This window comes from Bombus flavifrons, chromosome 5, assembly GCF_040668555.2.
Source record: "Bombus flavifrons isolate JBK064 chromosome 5, iyBomFlav1_principal, whole genome shotgun sequence".
Lineage (NCBI taxonomy): Eukaryota > Metazoa > Arthropoda > Insecta > Hymenoptera > Apidae > Bombus > Bombus flavifrons.
In genome coordinates, this window is record NC_138446.1 from 6,791,841 (window position 1) to 6,812,965 (window position 21,125).

Sequence of the window (21,125 nt, forward strand, 5' to 3'; positions counted from 1 at the left end):
ATAACGAAATGCGAACGAATTTATTACACAACCTAATAGAATCATAAATCAAATTTTAGTATCCAATTGTAAATAAAGTTTATTTTGGAATTCGTTGGTTTATTTCTGGAGCAACGAGAAAGTTGTTAAAGTGATTTGATATTTGGATGAACATGAAATGATTTGTTAAAAACTTAGTGGCACAGACTGTTGGCATATCTTAGCTAGTTACGTGTTAAATTGATGACAAAGATTGTCCTCATTTTTCATTGTTGTAAGCTCAACGCGTTCACTGTTCGGCGAGTCATATGTGGGTCAGGGATGTCCTAACTAAGTAATCTATGATCCATAAATATTTTATAGATCATTTTGTAGTTGTTCGTGATTCAGTGGTGGTAATAGTTTCGTTTAACAAGCCGGTCATTCAGTGATACTTAGTTCTCAAATTATTTAACAGTTACAATCATGTGCCTGCAATTTTTCTATCTGTAACAATGATTGAGTGACAATAATTGAATAATGCATAAAGTCTTTTCGAAATTGAACTGATCAACTTCATTTTCAATGGAAACTCATTCAAACAAACAAAACAAACAAAATTCATCTATTAAGAAACGAGCATAACAATAAATTTCAAAATAGAGAGCTAAAAGTACTTTGAGACTTGGAAATTTTTCAACCTCAAAAATTGAAGAAGAAAGAAGAAAATATTACATTAACAGTTGGAAATTTTCCAAATATCACAAAAGCGAGATTCACATAGTTGCTTGACAATTGTAAATGTATAACAAGAGCAGCACAAGTACACATCATCGTGCTCCAGTTTAACCTACGATCCCAAACGTTTATGCAAATGCGGCCGTTTTGACTCAATTAACAAATACTAAATTGGTACGGGGTCTGTGTAATCTCAAGGTAAGAGCTTATACGCTGTAAGTGCTGTTTCCATGAGTAGCGTGGTGCATAATGGTTTGTGGTACCCTGTACGCGAGGGTTTTGAAATTAAAGCACGGATTTTCGAACGACATAAACTCTGACCTTTGACTACAGCTCCCTGATTTTTACCCTACTCCGTGATTCAACTTTGTTCCTTCAGTGAAATTTATCATTTCCACTTACAAGCACGTAAGCTTACCTCGAGATTTCTTTTGACGATAACCGCGTAATAATTCCTGGAAAGTAAGCAGAGCAACTTTTGAAACGGACACAAATCTGACCTCAGATTCTTGTTTCGATACTCAATTGCAAAACGACTCACCGTTGAATGTTCACAGCTATACCGCGACAACTTTTATTACTTTCAATACCTGTTTTACTAAATCACCTCGAGATCGCGTGAATTTGTGAAAATATTGTATGCACTTCTTATGAAATTCACGTATGAACGTATATTTTCTTATATAAGTTGAAGTTCAATAAATAAATACGATATACGATATATTGACTAAATATTTGACATATAATATCAAAATTTCATTAATTATGCTTGTTGTCTATGCAAAGTTATGACACGAAGAATCTTTGATTCTCGATTGATAAAATGAAGTCTAAAATTATTTAAAAGTATCATTGCCACGATTTTGCAATTTCGTTCAACGAGGTGGTTAGTGAATCGATCCATCTTGAGGTTTCTGCGTCGATCTTCGATTCGCCCCAGGGTTACTCACCCCTTTGCTTCTTTCCAAGTTGCTTAAGTATTCGTTCATAAATTTTGGAGGCATCATCATGCCCTCTGGCATCTCCAATGGTAAATAATTTGAAGGTAGTGGTTTCGTGTGCCTTGAATGCATTGCTGGCCCATTGTGAATAGCACCGGTGTCTCCTGAAGAATTCAATTTTGTTAAATTCCACGTTAAAAAGTTCGTTTCATATATTTTTTGTTTTAATGTGACATTCAATATACCTGAGCTTTGAACATAATTGTTTGGTGCTTTAGGAGCAGCAAATGTGTAATCGTTGTGAGGTGAATCGATTATCTTGGGTTTTGCTCGACTCTTTCGCATTTTCAACTCCGAAATTTTTGTTTTCTGATATTCTTCGAGGTAAAGCAAAAATTCTCGATACGTTACGTAGTTCTTGAAAGGAGAAATATAACTTTGAATTTCTTTGTGCGTTGAACAAAAACACTTAAATTGATGTTCTTAGGCAAAGTTCGCTACTATAGTATGGATTAAAGTTATTGTATCGCGATCTCCGTAGGGTTTAAGTACCTTGTCCTCTCCAGCCCAATTTCGATTGGTTGGCTCCGTAAGCCCTAACAGATCGATCCAGTGATAGTAATCTTCCGTCTGGTTACCGTACCAATATTTTATAATAACGAAACTGAAAAGGCTTAAATTAATACAAAAAGGCTCCTTTTTGTCTTTATCTATAAATGAGAAGAAATTTGAATCTTACGCTAGACCATCATCGACCATTTTCTGTACTTCAGGAGAAGACATTAGTTCCATAAATTCTGGGTTTTCTGGATTTCTTTTCACATCTACCAATTGCCATGGGGCAATCAACCCAAATCGAACGCAGTTCAAAACTTCCAACATGTATTGTTTTCTGTTCGCCCAATCATGCATCAGCCATCGTACAGCAGACATAAGAACTTCCATTTCACTAGAGTTTAAAAATTCAGAAGTAAGGAAAAATATATTATTTTATCTGTACACATCAGTAATCGATTACCTATTGACACAAATATAGTTAGACTTCAATAAAAGGCATAGTTCATCTACGGATAATTCGAGGAAATCTTTAGTGCTGACCAGCATCAAAAAGAATTTCATAATTCTCGGCACCATCAGTTCCATAACTGCGGTATTTCCGACTCTTTTCGCTTCCAGATATAATAAAAACGCAGTGTCTTCGGCGAATAATTCGTCATTGTCTATGAAAGCCCAGCATTGTTCCTCCAGTTCTGTTAAGAATCGAGAAAGGCACGAGAATTAAAAAGATTGCACTATGATGTTTCTCTTTTTCATGGTTCGTCGTTCATTGTACGCTAAATGGAAAAGGTATAATAAAGTCATAAATTGAAGCATTAAATGAATATACTGATTCATTTAGTTGTTTTTATTACTTTTATTAACCATTTATCGCCTCCTACTGTAGCTATACTAATAGCTCCGTTAACTATACTCCACTCTAATTGCAATAATAGTAAAAATGAACTTGTTTTTGCAAAAAGACAGGTATACATATAGTTTTAAGTTGACATCTTATGTCTGTGGTAAAGACCCGAGCGTTGATAAAAGATATTCCATTAGATTTTCTCAAATTTCTGTTTCGGTGACCAAAATTCGTGTATTTTTTATTAACTTCCCGACCTCGTTATATCTTTTCTATCAAGAATACATTCTCTGAACGTGAAAAATATAGATTTTAGCAACATAGTTCCTAGAGAGGAAGCTTGGATTTCCTCGTGTTTTGCTCGAAGACACGATGCACCACCATTTTCTCCGAGATCTCATATGGTTTATTGAAGTTTCAAGTTGGACAGTGACGTATTCAACGAAACTCGAGGTCGGCACCGTCGAGACTTTTCCGGATACCTATCATGGCACTGGAAACTTTTCATTCTTTTCCGGTAGCGAGTTCGAAGTTTTAAACTGTGCTAGAAAGCATCGGCTATATATTATGCGTGCAGTCGCGTTTTAAAAGATTGATGGAGATGGGGAAGGATGCTGGAAGCACCGATGTAAACAGGATCGTTGTTCACGAATCTTCCACGTTGATGAAGATGAAAGAACGTTTATACGATTTATGCGATAACGAAATCTTTCATCGCTATAGTGCTATACTCTTATCCGTATTCTTATTTAGTACATTTTGTAATTATTTCTACAACGTACATTAATGAATACTGAAATCAGAATTTTATATCAAAATTTATCAAATATAGAATATATCAAAAATAATCTATACACACACACACACACACACACACACACACACATATATATATATATATATATATATATATATATATATATATATATTTCACGTAAAATTTTAATTATCACTGTATTTCTATGGCTTGTATCGAAGAGCTATGATAATTTTGAAATTTATGGAAGCGATAGATAATTTTTTTACCACTCTTACCTTTAATTCCGAGATATTGGGCCGCGGTAAAAATTTCCAGGATGTTGTCCCTTTGCAAAAGCCTGTAGCTCTCGTTCTGTGGACTGATCATCCAGTCGTAAATGAGCGAAAACGCCTTCGAAGATACGTCACTCTGTTAGATGCAACAAAATTTCTTCAAATCATTGTCATTCTATACCTATTAATTCTTATATTTATAGACTAAATATATCAACTTGAAAAAACTAAACGTCCTATAGAGAACAGAGATCTGTAAAACATACACGTTAACTTAAAGAAGTTAAATATTTCGTAAAGAACAAAAATACACTTAATATTATACTTTTCAAATAATTTTGTCATTCTTTACTTAGACTTCTGCATAAAGGTATAAAAAACTAAAAATGTGCGAAATACATATATAATTTTAAAGTAATTCTATCATCCTTCCCGTATGAAAGTGTAACTTTTGTATAAAGGTCGAAATTTAGCTGATACGTAATTCCATCGTCCTTTCTTTATACTTCTTTATTCGAATGCGAAAGAGCAAGAGGCCAATCTATGTAAGAAACACCAGGAATAACGATCTTTCAGCAGAGAGGAAAGCTTGGTTATTTTGTTACAAAGCACGTGTGTCCTTCTATTTTTAATTACACGTCTCCTTGACACGTGGCGAAGGAGAAAGCTGTCGCGACGATAGAAATGGCGGAGGCTCTCGCAGTAATCATTAAAGAGCGGCAGGTGGTGGTGCTGTTACTCGAACGTTGCTATTCATCCTTAAGTTAAAAGAGAGTCAAATATAGCCGTAGCTAGGGAAGACAAAAAAAGAGTTCAAGGTCGGTTGGCTTCAAGCCCACCGAGTCACCGGTGGAGAACTGAAAACGAGGGGCCAGGATGCTGACACGAGAGATTGGGGTCGCTAGCAACCCCTTGTGTTCTCGCTGGTTGCCTACTTGGCGATCTCGAAGTCTCGACATCGGGAAATTTATTGAATCTCGCCGCTTCCACCACCAATGATTCATACCCTCGTATATTCATTCGGTTGTCATTATCGTCGACGAACAATTGCGAAAGTAGTAATTTATGAATATCTAGTGGTGGGTCTCTCGAAAGGCAGAATAATGCAACTTGCTTAAATCCCGCTGACTTTCATCGGTTTTTGAGAATATAGGCCAGTTTAATCGAGGACAGATTTCTGGTATTTATGTGATATAACGAAAAGTTGTAGATGATTGGAATCTAGGATTAAATCGATCCTCTCAAAAGCCAAACTGTCCAACTTCATCTTTTACCAATTTCTCAATTTTATCACGTAACTATGTATTCTGACGAAAAGAATAAAAACCATATGGAAAAAGATATGCCTGTCAGTAATTTGGCCTGCACTACACCATTTGAACGTTAAATACTGAAAAGATTCAAAATTTTTCTAAAACTTTTCAGTACTAGAAACATCGAGATATAAAATCAAACTCAAAAATTTCTTCCTTATACTAAAAATTTGGCATAAAAAATCCTTTCTCCGAGATGTCGTATACCTGGAAAGATCAACGAATTTCGAGTGGAAGCAAACAGAACAGTAAACGGCCGGTTTATCGGGAAAAATCATTAAAGAAGAAACGAAATAAGAGGATGTTCGAGTGGGAAAACGTGGACAAAGGCGAGGAGGCGAAGATGAACGACGATTGGCGCACGATCGAACATGGACCACAGATACACATCCAGAGATGGAAAGGGAAGCGGAAAATCGGATCGCGCGAACAAAAGGACTTTATTCCGAATTCGCTAGACTGTTCTGTGTACCGATAAGTCCGTAATATATCTTCCTCGGTGCAAGCATGTATAATGTGTCGTTTTTTCCGGGGGTAAACTCAAGGGACGTGCGTCGTTTTCCGCCTCTGTCGGGTAATAAATTCCCGATAGGATACCCTTAACGCTATCGTATTGCACGGTGGAACGATACGACAGCGTTCAGGGTATCAGTGGGCGAAGGAACGTCTCGCGATCCGTGGTTACGACTCGTTTAACGCGCCTCGTTAAAGGATGAAGATCGATGACGGTCGAGTGTTCGTGAAAGCTACGGGGAATTTTCGTTCGCGTGCCTTCCATTTTCTGAATAAATGACAGCACACGGAAAGAAAAATCGCGCGGATCGTTCTGTCGCTCACAGGATCGTTAGTTGGCGAGCGGAATTGAAAATGGAAGTAAAAGGATTGGGTTTCGCTGTGTTGTGGCTCTCGCAAGCCAAACTGATCGACTTCACATTTTGCAAATGTATTATTTTCATTACGCAGTTAGACGATTAAAAACAGCTCGAGTTTGCTTATTGTAAGAAGATAGCATAGGTAATAATAGATTATAAAGTAAATTCCAAAAAATAAAGTGTATACTATCGTCACATTTCTATGCTTCCATATTTCTAGAGTTGATCAATATGACTCTTAGACGGATCAATTAATAATGAGTTAAAGAACTGATATAAAAATTCAATCGTTTTTAAGTTTCTTACAGTATCTTCTGTATAGCAGAAGTACCAGCTTTTTAGTAAATTGAACTTTTCAAGTAAAAAACACGTGGCTTAGTTACCTTCACACGGGCAATGCGCAGTTATCAGTGATTCCCAGCAGAGCTGGAAGATGAGGTGACGTTACTTACAGGATAAAAAGTTCAATAACTTACCTCGGTCAGATCGATCTCCTTGCAATTCTTCTCGTCGAAAAAGGTACTATAGCTCTGTAGCACCAGCAGATGGCAATGGAACTCATCCTGATCGATTCGCACGATACAGTCAGCGTTCCTCGAAAGATCGATCGAATGAAATTTAGCCCGTAATCATGTCGTATGTTGATGCTCGACTTCGTTACATCGATCGGGTACAACTATAAGCTTACTTGTAATTTGTGATACGCCTGGCTAGCTCCTGATACAGGTCAGTCTTCTCCGGGAGAATTATGTTATCCCAATCGATTGGTTGTTCACTCGTAAATCCGAGTCTGCTCGAAATTACACGACGATCAAACAGTTTATTGAGAAACATCGAGTATATACCTCGCGTTGGGCGAGTTGGTTTTCCTTACGATTGAAAGAAAAATACGGGACGACGTAATTTTATGGAAATGTCTCGGTTCGCGGTAATAAATAAACTTTGTATCGTTTTCCCTTGTAATGTTACGTCGACCTGATTCTCCTTTTACTACGTTCGTGGCTAACATGGTTTTAGCTTGATCGACCAATAAAACTCACGTGGACAGTGGCACATCTTGCAACACTGGTATTTCGTGAGACGCAGACGACGTTGACTGTTGTTGCTTGTGTTCCATCGCCTCCACTTGGCCGAATTTAGCTTTGAACGAATGCATTGCTGGTTTATAGTTGTCCTCGACAACCGGAAACTTTTTGTGACTCTGTTTAGAAACGATACATTACTTTTAAGTAGCTATGATGGATGGTAGGTAGTTGGTGGTGATAAGGATATTGTTAGGTTTCTTTTGTATTACAACTTAATTTTGGTCGAAGTATGTCAATGACGTTATTCAGAGAATTCGGTTGAAAGTTAAAAGAATTTGAGTAAAATCAAATACCTTTTTATCTATAACTTCACCTTGAAACTGTAAACCTTTTTTCGGTAATAGGTTTTACTGGCTTCTAGAGTATTTAATCTCTAGTCGAAAGAAACCTAATCCAAATTTAACCTCATACACGCATTCGTGTACGTGAAAGCGATCGATTAAGACCGTAATTATACAGAGAAGCGGTCAGCGGTAAGCGGCTAAATTGGCATTTAGAGTATTGGAATTGGCCGCATCACTTGTTTTGCCGCTTGCACTCTGTATAGCCACGCCACAACTGATACCAGTTTGTATCGAACGAAAGTTATAATACCGAACCTACTTGCAACTGATTGATCGTCGATGACGATACTACACCTAGTGGAAGATCGATGGACCTCGATTGTGTGGAAGACTCAGATATGCGTTCACCAAGCTCTTTTTGGGTTGTATTCAATTCGGCCTTGACGTTAACCTTTGTATGTCTGGGATCAGCAACCAACACACTGACCTTTTTCGATTCGAACACCACCTAGAACGACTACGCGTCTGCCTTGAGGCCAACATTCCTAAGGTTCGACGAGTATCTATCGACCCAAGGACCGATTGGGACATTTACCTGATTAGGAACAATCTTCAGGTTACCGCTCGGGGTTGCCTGGAATGGAAATACTCGTTTCGAGTTGTCGCCGCCGTTTACGCCAATAAATACACGATGATCGTCACCTCGTTCCCTTGGCCTTGTATGCATTTGCTGCATTAGATAGCTGAAGTTTGGGCCGACTGCTTCGTTTTTGCGTTGCTTGCAATCGCCGTCTATTCCTGGACTGCGAAACGCATCTTTTGATATTTTACTAATCTTATTTTATGTACTTTTATTCTTTTAGCTTCTCTTCTTTGTCGTTTAGTCTTTCATATATTTCTTCTTTCATACAAATTGGTTTATTTTTTAATCGCCATTTTAATATTTGATTAATTTGGATGATGTAATTTATATTAACTTGAAATCAATAATTTTGTCCCGCGTTTCAATAGTTTGAGACAATAAAATTGGATGTTCCTTAACTAATTTGCACGGTGCGAATAATTTTATTGCTCCTTCGCACTGTTTGAAGTAGATAAGGTTTAATGTTGTTTGATGCTATGTGACCTTATAGTATAGTGTTTCTATGTATGTCTTTATCTTTCATGAGGGTAGTTTCATAAATCAAGATACTATTTTGTATATTTTTATGGTCAACGTCTATAATTCATAACGTTGGTCGAATGTATACGCCATTAACGTTGAATACAATTGATGATCTCTAAAGGTAATGGTTAAGAGCTACTAAATGCTGTAATTATGGATCGTTAAACGTGGTAGGTAGTAATTAGTTCAGACTAATAGCAAGGGCTATCAAATGTTAAGTTTGATTATAAACGTTGATTTACGGACACTTCACATTATTATCAAGGTTTACTGTATATTACGATCAATTTGTTATCCGTATACAATAGTAGAGCAGAACTTGTACTTTATATTAACAAATATTTATTTTTACTTCCGTCATTTCACTCGTGTTTTTATCAAAGAATTTACCAATAAGACAAAGATACGAAACAGTAGTAACCAATGTTTCAGAAAAATATACGAGTTAAAGAACGTAACATTGCAAAATTAAAAATCATATTCTATTGAAATAACCTTTCCTTAACATCATATCAAAGTACAATATAATTTCGTTACCTGGAACGAGCCATTAGTTTAGAAACGAAATTATCAGAGGGACAACATCGTTCCCCGAAGATTTTATCGTGTTTCCACTGTTTGTTCGTTCTTCTATCTTGATCGGGGTCATCCGAATCGTCGTCCTGTCGAGTAGAGGAGTCCCCTTCGGATCTAATCAAATTTTTCGCAGACTTGACCGTATATTTAACCAGATCGGATCTCTGTTCCGCTAGCTGCACCTCTTTAGGTCCGACACGATGATCCTCCGACAAGGAACGAGCCTGTACTACGCGGCTGTCCTGATAAATGTGCACGTTGAGTGGTCTTCGCCGCTTCGATAAACGTCGACGTCTCAAAGTAGCTTTTCTTCGGTCAGTTAGATATATGGGAGGTCGGTGCTCTGGACTTCCAACCAGATTCGACCTGTCCGAAGGGAAAAGAGAGAAATTTCTCGGATTTCTTCGAAAATTCGATCATTTTGTTTTGATACCAGGAAGAGGAACTTTGATCCTCTTTCGACTTAAGCTCGCGTGGACGTCTTGGAATTGTCGGAAATTTAATTAACTTAGGAGGTTCATAAATTCCTAAGAAGATTTCGAAGCAACTCTAAGAGAATCTATTTCCTAGGGGAAATTATTTGATATTTAGAGCTCTATTTGTGTGTTTAATCATATTTAACTAACGATAATAATAACGTGTTTCACTGTTTTGAACATTCAGCTAGTCGAAGCAACATTTTGAACCCTAATTAAGAATTAAACTAATATCATTCGTAAGATCTGAGAAGCTGTAATTTATAAAATACAACTGACCAGTATTGGTAAGTAATCTTATATAACATTAACCAATCTGATAATAAAAAAATTAAGCTTTACAAATTAATTGTACAAACAACAAGTCATCTAATTATGCTATTTGTCGAAATATCATCAAATCATACATGATCAATAACCTATATCACCTGATAGTAAATTATTCCCTAAACGGATCGCGAACTATCGAAAACCCTAACATCCCGATATCAGAGCCGCAATATCCACGATCATTATCTTCATAATTACCTTTGGTGACGTGGGGATCGAACAGTGTGGACAACCGATGGAGTCAGTTCGCGCGTAACTGTTCGTTCCGACTGAACGGCTCTGAGGGGTGGTTTGGGGGTTGTTGCGGCTGGCGCGACTGATTTCTCGTGATACAGGACAACGACGCTGCTCTTGCTGTTTCCGGGTCGCGGTGATTCCGATCGATCCTCGGTCGGCTCGACTACGAACCGCCCAGGAATTAAAGCGATGCTCTTCGCGAGGATGCTGGCCGCGCGAGTTCCGGGTGCGTGGCCGCTGTTCGAGCCGCTGGCCCCTTTCTGTTCACCTGTGTATTATCACGTTCCTTCCCGAGGAACACGTAGGCGAAGAGGAATAATGCAAAGAGGAACAAGTACATGGAATCGGGGGCAGCGGATCGAGGAACGCGAGTTTCAGGGTTTTCGGGCCTTGGGGATGACCAGAATCATGGAACTGCTATAAAAATCGAGAAAACCTGTTTTGAAAATGCTCGGAATATTCAAGCTTCTTTATTTTATACGTTTTCCTATGAAATTTGAAATTTCAAACGTTTACTACACAAAAATTTCTATTAGATGTAATCTCATTATTAATTATATTCTATCATTGTATTCTTATTTTACAATTCGTTAATTGGCAGATATGTGAATGCGCGTTTATGTAATAAAAATCTTTTATTGTGAATTGTATCAATTTCCAAAATTTGATAAAACAAAATTGATTGAAACTAATGCCTAATAACAATTCATGTACGTTTGATATCTTTTTAGTGGGATTTCCAACGATCATTCCGTAGTCACCCCAAAACTCGAACGCGCGAGTTAAATGAGTTAAATAATGCGCGATAACTGTACAGATAGACTGAAAATTTCTACATTTAACAACTTACATTTTCTACTTCGTTGACGGATCGCACGAATTATTCGCGGCGTACTTTTTCCCCTCCTGTTGTCAAGGGAATACATTAGGCGTTGTTATAACGATACGTGTTACAAGTATACGTGATTTAAGTACGTGCACGTGACTCGCCAAACTTTTTGGATAATTACCCAAGTTTCGTAGGAGATTTGGCGCTAAGATCCTTGCTGCCGCTGGAAGACCTCTTTGTGGCAAAGGTTACCTGGGTCGTGAGAATATAGGGATGAAAGTAAATGAAAGAATGGAACTTTTCGTCTTTAATGTAATATCTCTCTGTGTGATTGTTCTTATTAAATTTCTATAAAAATATCTTGAGTTTTATATCTTCTATAATTGGAACTACGAACTGCAATATGTATTATATTATATACATATGTGTTCCACTAATTATTTCTCTTTTTCCAAGTTATTTTTATTGTACACTTCGATAGTATTTTCTATTCGTGGCCTAAAATTCTTTCGAAAACTGAGTTGCAACGACGACAGGGCCGGAAATACGTTACAAAAAACGGTTTTAAAGTTCAAAGCCCGAAATGTACCTCGGAGCACTTTCGGATTCTAGATATTTTTACTGGTAAAACCCGATACATGATGTCGAGTGACGTAAATGGAAGCTTGTGAATATGGTTACAATTCTGTCGCACTGCTTGTTATTTTTAACAACCTGTGTCGTTTTCTACGAATTGGCTAATTCCTCGATATTTCAGGATATAGTTCGTTAGAAATAAATTACCTCATGCTTCTTTCGATGACTACAATCCGGAAAATATTGAAAACTCGATGCACGATTGTTTTTGGTACTTTTAACTACTTTATCGTATACTGAAACATATTCAGAATAAACTAACGTGTAAGTTAATGTACGAAAAAATGTATACATGGCATCCCATTTCCACTTACATCACTTACGTAATTTTGTTTCGACGTGATCGTAGCTTGCAAAACAGCAACAGTGATTAGAATTCCTTCTAGATGCTTCGAAATGGTTTGCTGAATGATTCTTAGTTCCTATTATATTATGATACCGCGACTTTTGATAAGAACGTCTGTAAAAAATCACTTATATAAACGTATTGTTTATGTTTATTAAGATTTTCCTTGGATATCTTGGATGGTACCTCGGATTTAACAGATCGAGTTCCGAGAAGAAGCAAGAATCGTCTTCACTGGATACAGAACTTCTAGATTCCTCCTAGAAATGTCAAAAGTCTCTAATCTTTCATAATCTTTCCATGAGAATTTTAAATTCTCTGATTGTGAAATTACTGACCTAACGACTATCACAAAGACTTGCGATTCATTCTGTAAGTTTTATATTTATTTTTAATTAGCGTCAAAAGTAAAAACAATAGAAACAACATAAAAAACGTAACGTTAATTTTCAGCGTTTGCCATCTCTGCAGATATAGGAACTGAATATATCGGAGTAGTCAATTTATTTATTTGGAAATTATACTTTCATGTTTTTCAATCATTTATAATCATATCTTTATCTTACGATTCTAGAAGTTAAACTAGCATAACCTCTTTTGCCATACTCCACATGAAATTTACATTTTCCTTCACTAAGAAAATAATTTTTCATTCTTTTATTTTACACAAATCATTTATCATTTCAATTTCTCAATTATTGTATTATATATTGTATATTGTTCGAGCGATGCTCTTCGATTTCTCAAGTCGGCGAAATATAATAATTAAAAACAATCGTGCGTAGAAACGGTTAAAAATATCCTCTTAAACAATCAAAGAGATTCCTCTACTTTCAAAAAAGTCGAAGCAATTTCCCATTTAAAATTTATAAATCATTCGTTCAACACTTCCAAGCGTACTCACGTCATAACGCGTAAAGCTTGTTCGCATGGTATGAGTCGCATTAGGTCACGCAGAAATCACTCGGAGAACCGGCATCATCGCAGAACGTGAACGTGATCTCCGCGGAGTTAGGTCGTTAACAATTCTCAAGGGATAAACGGCTGATTCGAAACGATCAGGACATTTACAAGATAATAGAGAACGAGAAAAGAGGGAGATCGTCGCGAGTATTGGGAGAAGAGGCCTTGGAAACCAAACAACACGCGGCAGGCAAGACGACGGGACGCGACCTTCGTTTGTTTCAAGTAAAATTCGACTCGAAATGAGTCCCTCCAATCGGTAATTGGTCGTGATGAATTCGTTTCGCGGTTTCGCGTAAATTCGATGGAAAACCATCGTGACGTTACGCAGCGCGAAATCGAAGTGTTTCTCTTCCTCGTAAATTGCGGTTTTACGGGCGCTTTGAAATTACAAACGCAAGGAGTGGCTGAATCGCTTCTTCTGCTCGTCAATTTCATGTAAAGTTATTTGCTAGCTCTGAAAGCGCACCTTAAGCTCAAGCGAATCATGCGCACCCTCCTGCCAACTACTCTACTCGATCGACAGTTCGTAAACGCGACTAAGTTGGAGTAGAAAAGAATTTTTGAAGGTAGTATTTATTTATTTTGATTTAAATAGATTTTTGAAAGTTTGATACATCTATATGAAATTAGAAGTATTTTAGGATAGTTTAAATTAGTTTAAGAAGGGAATTGATTTTTTGTGCGTTGAATTTTGTATGAGTTGAGCTACTCTATTTGGATGACCTTGTTCCATTCGTAGGAATTTATTTGAAGCAGAGTCTTAAAACAATTCGGATTCTGTTCTCGGAATATCTTCAAATATGAACAGTATTGATTCGATGTACTACACATAAATAGCAAATATAGCGATATCTACGTTATCGCCATGCAATATGATATTCAACATAGAGTGACATACTTCTGATTCTGTACCTATGTATATAACAATTTCGATCAGACTTCGTATTATTGAAATAAGATTTCATATTCAAGTTATTTTCAATGTAGATACGTAAACTGATATCTTAAAATAGAAAGTCACTGATACATGCATCTTTGTACATATTTCAGTAGTTTTTATTGCTTTCAGAACAACCATTGAAATATTGCCACGATAATTTATTTAATAATATCCACTATATTTCCTTATTTCCACGTTCACTGCTATTAAAATGCAAATACCTACCTCAAAGTGCATTTTTCTTTCATTAAAAATATCTTCATTTTAAGTAACAACCTTCGTTTCAGTACGCTGCTCTGTACTTTGTTTGACTCTCTAAGTTATTTCGCCCAAGCATACAAAAATTAAAATACAAAAGTTTTCCCGATATTTGAATCGACGCAGTGGATGCGTCAACATCTGCGAGGGAATCACAAAGAATTCCTAACGCTCCGCGTTCCTTTAAAAATTATTCCAATTCGAAGCTTGCATTCGTTTCTCTCGAAGCGTAGCAGAATCTGGAAGCGTCGACGCCCCGGGAAAACAGCTGATCGAAGCTCGGATATGGAGCATCCACGTGTTGAACCCGCGCGCGAGTCTTTTCCCGGACGTCTCTGCCTAAATGCAACCAGACGTAAATAGAAACATAATGAACCAGTCTGGTGTATGGCGAGGGGAGAGAGAGAGTGAGAGAATCGAGAGTCGGAGATCGGTGTATTCGGCTTCCACCGGAGAGAAGAGTGGAGATTTCTCGGCGGAGGGAGAAAGCGGAGAGGGTTGAAGCGTGGGTGGTGCTGCCTGGCGGGCTGCATCGATCGCTTCGGCGTCCTGGTGACCTCGACCTAATGCCACCCTCTTCTGCTCTTGAGCACGACCCCTCCTTCGCACTGCCTCCGTGAGCCACGGGGTCAGTTAACACCCCCGTCAAAATACACAAAGCCCCGGGAATCGCGAAGTATCCAGGGGCGGAGGAAGTTACGAGGCTTCAACTAAGAAATGTCATCCGTTAATTTTAATAGATCGAACAAAATCACGTGAAAGTGTTAGCAATAGTTAATTCCAAGCCGAATGTACGGCGCGGATACGATTTCCTTGATACTTTTGAGTATTAGACTTTTTATAAGTATTTTTACCATAATTCGTTTTAATTTCGTTTACAGCTAGACAAATTATTCTTCCTAGGATTAACGAAGAATTCGGAATTTCTTTCTGTACCTCGATAGCAATCAACGCAACGTTCATTCGCGAAGTCACGAGACCTATGCAACCAATTGTTACTGTTACCTTTAATTTCTACCAATTTTAGTGTCAAGTATGTCGCTCCAATATTCTGAGGTGGTCGTTATATTTAAGAAATGGAACAGTTCTTTACTGGTCAGCCTCGATCTATCAGGAATAAAATTTTCTTGCATCACAATTTTCTTATTCCTTGTAGAAGGAAAATGAGGATGTTGGTTCGAGATTTTTCGCACCTCGGTAGAATTCGTCCATGATAAAATAAATGCTAAACGACGTTTCTAGTAACATCGCATAGTCTCGTGTTATACTCACCGTTCGTTCTAATCACATACTTTTACTAATCATACAGTACACTTTGCTATTTTAAAAGTTGCAAGTACCCAGCAACTCGTGTGAAGCGTACTTTCCGACCAACCGACGAACGAAGCGTATCAAAGCTTTCTGCGATCGAACCACGGGATGGGTTCTTTATGCCGATTGGTCGAGGTCCGCTGATTTCCGGGATCGATCCATAGAACTGGTAGTGGCTGTTCGATTTTTCAAAGCAGTTTTCCATTTCACTTTTTTTCCAATTTACAGGCTACTGGAAAGTTTCATGAGCTTCGATGAAGTAACTAGAAATGAAAAGTTTGTTGGGTAATGAAGGATCGTTAAAGTGGTATATTTGACGAGAAATTGGATTTCACATGGCTTATTTATAAAAACTTGCAGGTGCATGTGCCAGACTTCTCGGAACGTCAATTGCAAATATCTGTACGTATAAACGCTTTGATCGATAAAATTTCATTTTTCATTTATATTATGTTCGGTTAGTGTATACTACTTTTTTAACGAGGTTGCGGATACGATTTTCATTTTCTACTGTGCTAACGAATCATTTTCACGTAATAAGATCTGTCTTTATATCGCCAGACACGTATCTTCCACGCAGTAGGTATGATTCTAATATTCGCGTATTTCTATTTAACAATCTCTTTTACACACTTCAGCAAAATCACATTCAGCAGACACTCCCAAAACATACAACGACGTCTAGTCACATCAACCTCAAACTTTCCATTTTTCTTTGACATCCTAACGTCAGATACCCAGTCCATCTACAAATCTCAATCACTTGCACTAAATAACCATCCAAAATTCTCATTGATAAATATCCCAAAACGATCGAAAATAGTCTCTCTATCGTTGAAAAACGAACCGCGCATCGACAGCTTCCAATTTCCCCGTCGTATTGACTCTCGTTCGGGTAACAACGAGGCGTTCGTTGGTGGTTGGTTCGTGTTCGTGTATCGATCAGGTCCCGATTGTCCGCGACACGAATTCCTCGGCTGTGCGTCCGAAGCGGACAAATATCTCCGGGCAGGCATGCACGCGGCGTGCACGCGATTCTCGTTGTGTCAGCGGAATTGCCGCGGAAACGAAACGCGGTAGAAAACGAGTCGGCTCGATATTACGGACCGGCTTACAGCCGACGATATTAAGTCTCTCCTGCAAGCGGCTACACGACGGTGCAATAAACCTTCGCGAAACTGACGACATTATTACACGCCAGCTCTCATTCGGCCTCGTCATCCCATGCAGTCGGTCTTTATGCAGATGAGCGCACTGCCATGCGGAACCACCACTGTGTTTTCGTCGACGTTGTTAAGCAATCAGAAATGTTGCTGCAGTTTAGATGTAAGCTTATCTCGTTACTATCTACTGTGGAAGCCAGCTATTATAGTCATTCTTGTAAATATTTTGTACTCTTTATAAATAGTCACTTGACTTTTGTGTCTGCCAAAGATTTTTCTAGGTTATCCTTTCTGTCCTCCTTCCAATTTTCTTTTCATTTTCACACATTGTAACGTCAATAAATAAATAAATTGACGTCAAACTTCAGGAACATAAATTTAGATATTAATAATTTCGGAGTTATGTAGATACATTTAACAATAATGCGTACTTTATTTGGTCGAGAGACTTAGGGGAAGTATATTTAGGATAATAGGATCGTTTTGATTATGGTTCGTCGTATCGACGCAGAATGGGTAATTCTGCTTTATTTCAGCTGGAATATTCGTGGAATTCTGTTGGAGGATAGGTGATCGAGATTTTGGAACGTATGCAGATAATTGAGATTTGCGAATGAAGAATGATAGAGAGTGGAATTTTTGAATGGTTTAAGCTCTTGGAATATTTGAACTATCGAAATGCAGAGCAAGGTTTTAAGCGTACGTTGTTGAAATTCTTAATGATTTAATTATTCAATTCATTCGTTTGTCTCTCTGGATAGTAAAAGTTTTAAAACCTTTCAAATGTATTAGCTTATGAACCGTTCTATATAGATAATCTTATACTCCGCGGCAATAAAATTTAAACGTCATTAGAGGACTTTCACAGTCCCTAGTCATCGAATAAAGGTTACAGGTAAAAGTTTTAACCGCTACACTATGTTATAAGCGACAAATTGTTTTTGATTATGCAAATTACTATTAAACACATAGTCGATCATGTATATATAGCGATTAACCATACCACAGGCGCAAATTTATCACAGATTTCTTTTGACGTAAATCTTCCTTTCATAGTCAGACCCCATTAGAATTATCCGATGCTTACACAAATCACTTTGACGCTTATTTCTGTCCACATCATTACAATTTGAAAAGAAAAGTCCCAAATTTCTCAAAATATACGACATATTAATTTTATGCAATATCGAAGTCTCTCAATTTTATTAGACAGATGAAAAATATAAATTTTGATTGTTGATTAAACGGCTAGTACTGTACAGTCATTTCAGTGGTTAATTCTAATCTCCGTTCGCGTCAACACGCGACAATTGTTATACGTATGTTCGTAAAATCGTACACTCATCTCGATCTATTACAAATCACGCGAAATTGTCGCGTGTCGCGCAACGACATTGCACAGAATTGAAATTTTTCCACTCGTATCGAGCAGGAAGCGAGTGTTTCCCTGTCGATCGTTTCATGAATAGATAGTCCATGGTAAACATGTAACTGCATCCCTAATCAGCCAGGAGGGACGTGATTGACGCCGTTAATGCGAGTCGAGGTAACGATCGATACGGTTGAAAACGAACGATTTTCGTAGTGAGCAGGCTGATCACCCATCGAAATCCCTCTTTCACCCTCTCTCGTTTAGCTTCTATGGACTACAGTTATCGGATCGTCCATGAATATGAATGCCTGCGCGATCTATCCATCGATAATGATACCTTGTAATGGTAATAATGGTATCTATGAACAATAGGGCATCGTAATTTCGCACGGTTCGATGAGACGCGCGTTACCATGACGCTGCTGGAATATGGAAAGTGTCCATCCCGTTGCATCGCAGTAATTCGTCTATGATCGATCGATTCTACCTACCCCTTCAATTTGTACTTCCTCCTTTCTTCTTTTGATGATAGAAAAGGCTCACGTCTCGTTGATTTCATTGGCCTTGATATGTGTCGTCGAAGTCAGCATTCTGAGTAATTTTAATTATATATATATGAGGTGATATGTCGTGATAGGTACTGAAGAAACAGTCCAATATACTTAACAATAAATATTTATTAACAATATATTCTGTGTGTACACGTGGCGTGAAACTAGCGGTTACTAATTTCGGTTCGCGATTACAAGTTCGAACTCGGGTCGATGCGTTTTGATATGCGATACAAATTCGAACGATGATTGCCTAAGAGATGTCGAGCAACTCGGATCCGTGATTGCTGCCAACTACCAACTATCAATTCGGACAGGCGTCAAACGACTTGCGTATTCCGAATTGGCCTGTTGCTTAGTTGGTACAAAGAATTCTGCCCGCAATCGTATGCCGGTGTCATAAACCATTTCGGCTGCCGTCGCGTTCAGGTCCTCCTTAATAGGTATTCGTATGCCTAATAAAACTATTAGCAAGATTTCTAACACCCAGTTGTTGCTCGTATCGTGGCATTTATCGTCTGAACTTGTATCGCATATCGAAACGTATCGACCCGAATTTGAACTTGTAATCGCGAACCGCGAACCGCGAGTTTTACGCCACACAGAATATATTGTTAATAAATATTTATTATTAAATATATTCGAGTGTTTCTTCAGTATCTATCACGATATATCACATCTCAAACTGTTGCCCCGACGTGATTTCGTTCATTGTTTCCGTGTGCGTTTTGTGAGAGAGTTCGGCATCTACGGATTTGTCTTTCGATGCTGGATAAAAGCGTCGACGACCGCTTGCTGTCAAACCCGTGCAGATGTTACGCGAAGTCTTCGATGTGGAGATGGATACACCTGTCGGTACGGTGCGGGGCGTTCCGCATACGGTCGTAGGCCTCTGTTCCATTTTTTAGTATGATGTGTTGGTGGTGATGCCCATGAACTTTGCAATGGTCACATATCACTCCTGGCTTAGTCATCGTCTCGTATCCTGTCACCTGCATTTGTGGCGTCGATCGGAGGTGAGGTGTCGAGGTTTGTTGAAGATGGAACGGCCCGTTTTCCGTGTTCGTCGTAGCGGTAGGTCCAGATTGCCACATGCTTAGATTCGTGATGATGGGAGTAAGTCTCGGTAGCGCTATCACGGTCACACCCTTTTCGCTGTCGATCACGTCGGGGTCACCAATTTGAGGAGTAAGTGTTGTCCGTGATAATTGTAGCTGCTGGCTGTAGATGTCGCTGATGGGATACTGCTGTTTTTCTTCCATTTTTGATGCGTAGAAGAAAAACAGGACTCCGGTCGCCGGGATTCGAACCCGGGTCCCGAACGTTTGTAACCTAAGGCGCTAACCACTGTTTTTATTTATAACGTTCATTTAAACCAAGATACATATTAATACATTTGGTTATTCACAATAAACTGTGAATTTCGGTAAGATGTGTTAGGCAAAAGTACCGATACGCGACGGTACGACGAAGCCATACTAGCCATACTTTTTTATGATATAATCTATTCTTTGGAATTAAGCCGCTGGGGAGCGGAGCTTTTATGTGATTTTGTTTTTGGTTGTTTTTTCTGTCCTGAAAACTTGGTCGCAAAACAGGACGCTTCGGTAGTCTACTTTTGGCGCTAACCACTGCGCTGCCGTCGTCCGATACTAGTTAGTGTCGAGTGGTGATATTTGCTATCAAGTGCCGCCACATATATTATATAATCACCGTTGAGCTTTAATTTCTGAGATATAAATAGAAATTATTTTGACACTGTAGTATATTGTATCCTTCGGGTTCAATTTTCGGTTTGTCTTTGGGTTTGAACTTGTTTGGATGAGGTTTGGGTTAGATAATAAAGAAAAAGGTAATTACGATATATATAGAATTTAATGATATTTAATAATATAGAAAAGAGAGTACACCATTGATTTCATTGATCCTAGGAATATTATGCTGGGTATACGTATAGCAGAGCTTTTGTTTCGTCAATCGCATTTTGTAACATTGTAGATAACATTTTTCCAATTAAAGATAATGTACCATAAAATTCCATATAAATTGTAATTATTTTCTTTAATTCTTACCTAAGCAAAACGTGGTATAAACGAGTTCAAACTCCAGAAACAGATTTTCGTGCATATCTCGGAAGTTGAAATCGAACGATAATTATATGTGTAAGCGAAGTTGAGAATGTTGATCTTGACAATATATTTTAAGCTGATCAAAATCAGCGAGGTGTCCTCTACTCTAAATAAGTACCCTTTTTTTCTATTGCGTAGCGTGTGTAGTAGCGGAAAATGTACAGACGCGCACATGAAGTTCGTCGAACGGTTGACCGCGAGGCGAAACTCGCGAT

At 38.1% G+C, this 21,125-nt stretch overlaps 1 protein-coding gene across 1 annotated transcript in view; it reads right to left on the reverse strand.

The window, feature by feature from the left end:
• The window catches only part of LOC138179787 (uncharacterized), a 32,684-nt gene extending 12,641 nt beyond the window's left edge, over positions 1-20,043 (reverse strand). The window contains exons 1-20 of the mRNA XM_069112926.1: positions 19,662-20,043; positions 19,115-19,236; positions 12,407-12,480; positions 12,198-12,334; positions 12,022-12,110; positions 11,420-11,490; positions 11,260-11,315; positions 10,371-10,572; positions 9,328-9,732; positions 8,221-8,428; positions 7,945-8,133; positions 7,297-7,457; positions 6,945-7,046; positions 6,733-6,850; positions 4,075-4,207; positions 2,656-2,887; positions 2,377-2,586; positions 2,190-2,301; positions 1,883-2,054; positions 1,647-1,801 (exon numbers count right to left, since the gene is read on the reverse strand). Of these exons, the coding sequence (XP_068969027.1) occupies positions 1,647-1,801; positions 1,883-2,054; positions 2,190-2,301; positions 2,377-2,586; positions 2,656-2,887; positions 4,075-4,207; positions 6,733-6,850; positions 6,945-7,046; positions 7,297-7,457; positions 7,945-8,133; positions 8,221-8,428; positions 9,328-9,732; positions 10,371-10,572; positions 11,260-11,315; positions 11,420-11,490; positions 12,022-12,110; positions 12,198-12,334; positions 12,407-12,480; positions 19,115-19,236; positions 19,662-20,043 (3,330 nt within the window). The remainder of the gene's footprint in view (positions 1-1,646; positions 1,802-1,882; positions 2,055-2,189; positions 2,302-2,376; positions 2,587-2,655; positions 2,888-4,074; positions 4,208-6,732; positions 6,851-6,944; positions 7,047-7,296; positions 7,458-7,944; positions 8,134-8,220; positions 8,429-9,327; positions 9,733-10,370; positions 10,573-11,259; positions 11,316-11,419; positions 11,491-12,021; positions 12,111-12,197; positions 12,335-12,406; positions 12,481-19,114; positions 19,237-19,661) is intronic.
• Positions 20,044-21,125: the final 1,082 nt, after the last annotated feature.